Source organism: Patiria miniata, unplaced genomic scaffold (genome assembly GCF_015706575.1).
Source record: "Patiria miniata isolate m_02_andy unplaced genomic scaffold, ASM1570657v1 HiC_scaffold_19, whole genome shotgun sequence".
Lineage (NCBI taxonomy): Eukaryota > Metazoa > Echinodermata > Asteroidea > Valvatida > Asterinidae > Patiria > Patiria miniata.
In genome coordinates, this window is record NW_024037057.1 from 7,438,336 (window position 1) to 7,445,645 (window position 7,310).

The following is a 7,310-nucleotide window of genomic DNA, read 5'->3' on the forward strand; positions in this document are numbered from 1 at the left end:
TCTTCGTATCGGTGCAGTACTTTCCGGCAGAAAACCCGATCTGTGCCACAAATGGAAGCGATGAGATTTCAACCGAAAGCATCGCCGTGTGGTGCGAGACTGCGATCGGCAACCCTGAGGTAACCATCACTTGGAGAGTGGACCATTCTGACAAGGAAGTCACAGGTAGCGTCTACAGCACGGAACCACCGCAGAGCGAACGCGTGAGGAGTGTCGTTAAGCTCGGAGAGCACCTGCAGAATCAAGTCTTGGTATGCACGGTGACTAGTTCAGCATTTCCAGGACAGACTCGGAGCTGCTCCATCGGCCCAATCCTCCCAAACACCCCAACCACAACCAGTCGAGCTCCAACAGCTGTTACTGTAGCAGCAGAGACTCCAAATGTCCAACATTCCATAATTCCAGCGGCATTGCTGACCCCTTTCTTTATGGTTGTCGGCTGTGTTCTGGTGATGTGCATCCTGAAACGGAAGAGGCGGCGGGAACTTGAGAGTGAGAACAGAAATGCAGGGATTTCCGGGGATACGAGCGACGACGCGACGACCGTTGCTGATTCTGTAATCCCTTACACGGTTACGGAATTGGTGCACGGGGGCGAGAGACCAACTACCGCAGTGAGTTTGAATCGCGGGAGGAAATCGCAAAACTCCCGGCTCAAAGTTCAGTTGGACACTTCTTGCGGATTGGTCACTTGCGCGGAGGCACCACCAAGGGATGGGAGGGTGCGACATGGTCTCGGTGTCGTCCCGGACGACACTGTCTGCAACTTCGTCGCTCAGGGGACACAGGACGATGACACCGTGTACGAACATGTCAACTATAGCAGCAGCAGCAGTGGTGTGATGGGGACTAAAAGAGGTGACACCGATGTCGTACCGGAAAGTGACGATGACACTTCAAAGCCTGGAGGTACCCCATCGACGACTGGGAGATCCGATGAAGGGATGGTGGATAATCCTATCTATCGTCACTTCGCCGTGAATTAGAACACAAAGTGGCTGATAGTTTCCCATAAACAAAATAATGAAGAACAAACATTATACAGTTAGCACGATTGGTCGCTCAAAGATGGCCGAGTGGGACCGATCATAAAACCGAATTCATAATCGAGTATGAATAATCGATACCAACAAGGAAACCAGGACATAAAATTAAAAATACCGAGAAGTTCATTTAAAAGAAATGTTTGATCCACTTTTTAAATGAGTAATTGTCTTGACTTGACTTAATGCTGACAGCGGTTGGAAGACATAATCAGTCGGCCTTTTTTGAGGCATAGTTCGATTTTAATACAAGTTTGAAAACAGTAACCCCGGCCCCCTATACACGGTTAAAATGGTGATTAGAGTTTAAACACTTTTTTGGGTACCCACTTTTTTCACATGTACAATGCATGTGTGAATAGTTTTTGCACAGGATGAAACCGGTTAGTAACATCATTAATAGCCTAACTTATGAAAAAAAGTGTAAAAGTGGTTAGTGTTATTTCTTTTGCTTTTGCCATTTATGCCTGGTGGTTCCTTATAGACTTTCCTCGTGTACCTAAATATGTCATATATAGACATCCATAACAAGTCCTAAATAAGTCGTATCATTAAAAGCGTGGGGAAATTGAAGTGTTTTAGAGATACATGTATATGCTCAAACTCTAAACTCACTTTTTGCGGTAATTATGCATGGGAACCTCATCACTGCGTCTAAATCAACCAGGAAAAACACCATTACAATTACAAAACATTGCACTTGTCAGGGCAAAACAGGATACGACTTTGCTGGCATTTGTTGCCATATCCTGCTACAAGCAGGAAACAAATAAATAGAAAGGCAAATGGACGTGAACTTTGCTTTCATTTTACCGTTATGTTGTCGTGAACTGAAAGTTTATGGGACGCTCATTTCAACCAACACGCCGACACGGAAGACTTGGGTGAAACACACGGAGACAGTAGAAAAACACACCAAACCCTTGGCAGAAAGAGATACAGTCTTCTGCTTTCGGAGGTTTGCATTGCGGCGTGTACCAGTACACGAGTCTTGACAACATAAAACTCCATTCTGTGGACACGCTACGGGAGGCAACGGTTCAAAATAAGAAAGCTTTAGCTTCAGTTAACTTTATGCTCAGACTTCCAGTTTTTGCAACAATCTGCTTATACAGAGGAAGGCAAAGGCCCAACGTGAACTTAGCCCAAAACCTGTACATCTGCTCAAAAGACATTCCCTGAAAGAGAGAAATACCAAGACAGCAGGCAGCCTTTTCTTCCTGGACAGTCGGCTACACTCACAAACAGTTTTCGCACAAACTTCCCGACATCTCGACGGTCCCTACGTTGGCGCCAAATCAGCTGACAATATGCAGCCAAAACAGCGATTCATGATTGTTTTATCTTTTGTGGAAGCTGTTTTGATGTGCTTTATTTTGATGAGTAAAGCCGGCCTGAGTAAAGGTTTGGGAGATGGCGTTGTGATACTGACACGGGGTTCGCAGGAACCAACAACTCGTTCTGTTACGATTGTGGAAGGCGGAACATTAATTCTGCATTGCTCTGCCTCAACGTACATATTACAGGACGTCTGGTGGGGAAAAACGAACGAGATGGGTGATGTGTATCTGACGAAAAACGAAGAAAAGATTACTGGTGATTCTCGTATTTTGATATCAAGGAGCGAGAAATTCACCTGGGATAACCTTGATTATCGTACTTACACTATTCGAATAAGTCCAGTAGCAGTGACAGACGCCGGACATTACTTTTGCCTGGCTATTTGGAAATTAAGTGCCGACACCAACGAACAATACATGGACGGTGGGTTTATAGTGTCTGTGACTAGCTTTCGAAATGGCATCCCTTCTTGCTGGTCAACGGGCCATTTCACCAATCGGACTTTGGTTTGGTGCAAGACTGAGCATGCCTACCCCGGCGTGAACATCACCTGGACAGTTAAAGAGACTGACGAGGTAGTATTGGTCACCAGCGATGACATGGGCACGGATGCCAGCGGACGGCAATGGGTCCGGAGTTCTTACCAAGTCAGCCAAGAGCTGCAGAATCAGGTCCTGGTTTGCACGGTGGAGAGTCCTGCATTTCCGGGACGGAACCAGACCTGTTCCGTCTCTCCGCTTGTGAAGGCTGACTCTTCCACGGTAAACCCGAACGCGGCGAATGACCAGGCGGAATCGACGAGCGAGTCCTCAGAAACAACACCTGCAACAGCCACAGATGCCACTGTCTTTGGTACGGATATCACTACAAGAGCCTCCTCCGCCCCACCGCACTCGACATCAGCTATTTTCGTTAGCGGAATCATTACCGCAACGGACTTACCTCCTACTCGCGCAGTCACCGATGAAACTCAGACGGGATACATCGCGGCTGCAGTGGGAATCCCTGCAGCGTTCGTTGTCGGCTTTCTGGTTTCCCTGGCGTGCACAAGGAAGCGACAACAGGGAGATAAAAGGCGAAGAAACGATCCAAAGAGAGAAACAGCCACACCCGTCGGGGGAAATCAACCACCAGGCATGGAATTGACGGAATCGGCCACACCCGCCGCGGGACATCAACCACCAGACATGGAACTTGCGGTCGTTCCGTACTCGGTAACAACAATGCGAGACGAGACGATGACGTCAGCGTCACGAGACGATGACGTCACGGGGGCCAGAGTCTCTGTCCACGCGTACGAAACGCGGATCGGACCCGCGGAAGACACAGACAACGCCACCTACGAACAGGTGGATCGTAATATCGGCGGCAACGAAGTGACGAGTAGTTACCTGGAACTGCAATAGATAGACCAATCAACTAATAGCCCCCCCTTGTCATTTGACCAATAACAGCCATATTTATGTTCGAGATGCGTACGCCAGCAATTGCGTATAGACGTGCGCGTCTAGAACATGCAGTAAGACATTGGTGCAAGTGCGCGGTGGGCGTGGCCGGAATAATCAGTCTAATAATGAAGTCAGTGACATAACACACCCACCAGGACTCGTTATACTCATCTGTTGATAATTGTATGAATATGTTAACCTTTGAAGTTACATTCATGTCAAAAGATTCTTCAGTTCTCTGTTGACAAAAGTTTCCCATGATAAATATCGGAAATGTGAAAACAAAATCCTGAATTTATACAGTATTACTTATGCTGGGCGTGTAGAAAAAAGTAATCCATTGTGCGAACTAACCAATGAGATTACCTTTGTGCTGGTCCCAGAGGGCCAGCCTACAGTCCTCTTTCTACCTATCTCACTGGCTCACTGACGGACTGGCACCTGTCAATTAGACTTGTCTAGCCTCACCTTAGCCCCCAAATATCACTCACATGACTACTTTGACTACTTATGCCAAATTGGGCTTAACGAGGCGTGCCTGTAGTCTTGCTTATCATTTCAAAAAACTAAAAAATGAATATTATCAAATTAGGGATTTGATCAAATTATCACGAAATACCTTACTGGATTGTTAGGGACTGACAGTCAAATGCCTCATTTAAAATCGTGTCTCCAGGTGTGCTGACATTTAAAAAAAAACCCGATATGTATCCAACGCTGGTAGGCCGACCAGCGTTGGAGACAACTGGCTATTTTTCAAAAACTGTTCTTAACTTTTCATATTTAGTTATTCTGACTTTTCTTTGCAATCGATTATACACATGTGAAGGGGTACAAGCCTTCTAGAGTTATTCTCTGACCTAACAATTCTCCAGGGTGTATTAATTGCTCCGTTTCATCTTAAGTGGGGTCAGGGAACCAGACTACAAGAACATGCTAGGAAGCGTGAAGTAAGTCAGTTAAGCAATATTTTCTATAACATACTAATCCTCCAAATCTGTTTCCGAAATTTGAAGCAAAAGCAAATGTTGTGCATTCTCTTTCACATTGATATTATAGAAAACAGAGCTTCACTTTGTAGCAATATAACCAAAGCTGCTGTAAATATACCTGCGTTTAGTAACTTTCTTGTCAAGTGGGATAAGAGGATTTTGAAACAGTGGCAGGATAAGTCCGCCCAATTGGGACGAACGAAATTTACGTTCTGTTTTATGCACTTAATAGGTATACTAATAGTGTCGAAGCATGTAACAGCTGCTCGTGTACAATGCACTTTAACATAAACAGTGGACTTTGCTTGGCCATACACGCCACATCATGTTTTTTTTTAAATTTCCTTCCCTGTTTAGGCCAAAAAAAGTCTCCGGTTTCTGGTATGGAGCTTGCCCAAAAAAAGGTGCGGCGACGCGGCTTTTTTTTTTTTTACCTGTTTTTTTTCTTCAAATGTCGTCTGATGACTGCAAATGGTGCCCGACTAAACTTAGTGCAAATATTTGGGAGTCCAGAGAGGCCACATAAAGCTTATTCTCCATCATAACCCCATCTAAAAACACGTTAAAATTGTGCAGCAGCAGGATTCAAGTCAAACCAGTGAGTTTGGCGGTTTTGAGACATCATCTTTTATTGAAAAAAAACTTTTTCATTTGCCGACGCGCTTGGCTACGGCGACGCGCGCGCATACCAGAAACCGGATACTTTTTTTTTGGCCTTAGCATCTAATTTGTAAAAATTATGAAAAACATATGTTCAAGCAAAACATGCAACGTATACATGTAAATTGAATCTATAAAGGTAAAAGTGTAAAATATTTTCCTCTTTTAGGACTTTTCATAAAACTATAAGTATTATAATCCTTTTGTTCGTGCTTTTATTACACAGATATTAACGGCTGTTTGTTATGTTACTTAAAATGACTAATTAATCAATTTTGTTTTATGATTTCAAGAGTTCATCTATTTGAACATCGGGAAATTTTCCACAATATTGAAGCTTTGACGAAAAACACCAAGTGTGAAAGCGGTTTCTAAATTTCATTTTTTGCTAATCATTAATTCTTTAGTAATGTATTTAACTACATTGAATCTGTCGAAACTGAGTTTTGAACATTAAAGAACAAAATTAGTTCACGTTCAGCCAATGATTATGTGCTTTCGCGGAATTGCTGATTGTGAGCTAAAACCATATATGTCTTGAATAAAGTATAATTATTTGCATCTCTTTGATTTCTGTGTTTTGTTTTTGAATGGGCATAATTACATGTAGTATTGACATTGAGAAGACAACATTGTTTAAAGAGTGGCCAATCCATTTGGTTTCTTTTTACGACTTCTTTGGGATTTTTTTAGAGCCTGTAGTTTCAGCAGGATGGGGTTGGGGTAGGGTTTAAGGATTGGATTAAGTCCAGGATTGGGTCGAGTTGGGTTGGGTTGGGTTGGGATGGGTTAGGTTTGACTTGTTGGCTGGGCTGTACTGGGTTTTGATGGGGATGGTTGGATGTGGATCGGATGTTGTTTGGATGTGATGTGCTGGGCTGGGCCGTCTGGACTTGCATAGGGTGGGTTGGGGTGGGCTGGGATAGGCTGGACTTGGTAGGGTTGGCTTGGGTTGGGATGCGGTAGGTTGGACTTGTTGGCTGGGCCGTGCTGGGTTTTGATGGGGTTGGTTGGATGTGGATCGGATGTTGTTTGGATGTGATGTGCTGGGCTGGGCCGTCTGGACTTGCATAGGGTGGGTTGGGGTGGGCTGGGATAGGCTGGACTTGGTAGGGTTGGCTTGGGTTGGGATGGGGTAGGTTGGACTTGTTGGCTGGGCCGTGCTGGGTTTTGATGGGGTTGGTTGGATGTGGATCGGATGTTGTTTGGATGTGATGTGCTGGGCTGGGCCGTCTGGACTTGCATAGGGTGGGTTGGGGTGGGCTGAGATAGGCTGGGCTTGGTAGGGTTGGCTTGGGTTGGGATGGGGTAGGTTGGCCTTGTTGACTGGGCTGTGCTGGGTTTTGATGGGGTTGGTTAGATGTGGATCGGATGTTGTTTGGATGTGATGTGCTGGGCTTGGCCGTCTGGACTTGCATAGGGTGGGGTGGGCTGGGATGGGCTGGGCTTGCAGTTGGGTTGGGTTGGGTGGAGTGGGGTTGAGCTGGGCTGATCCGTACTTGCCTGAATAGGCTTGGCAAGACTAGGCTTAGCTCGCATGGGCTTGACATATGGGTTGGGTTGGGTTGGGCTTGGTTGGGCTGGGCTGGGCTGGGGCTCGGTTTGGCTTGACTAAGGTCTTTTTTGGAGCGGGGTTAGGTTTACAAGGAAAGAGGTTTATGGAGAATTTCTTTTACGGATACATCATTTGAAGCCACTCTCCGTATAAAGTAAAGTGACTCTCAGAAGAAGTAGCAGTGCTTTTGGGAGGGGGCGTGATTTTTTTTTTTTTTTTTTTTTAGCTTTACGACGGGTTGACCACTATTTCCAGAAATAACTGATGTTGT

At 45.3% G+C, this 7,310-nt stretch overlaps 1 protein-coding gene across 1 annotated transcript; it reads right to left on the minus strand.

Moving 5' to 3' along the window:
- Positions 1–6,188: 6,188 nt before the first annotated feature.
- Positions 6,189–7,034, minus strand: LOC119725367 (vegetative cell wall protein gp1-like). Its single transcript, XM_038196771.1, has one exon. It carries the CDS (start codon positions 7,032–7,034, stop codon positions 6,189–6,191), a length of 846 nt encoding a protein of 281 aa, XP_038052699.1.
- Between the last annotated feature and the right edge of the window lie 276 nt (positions 7,035–7,310).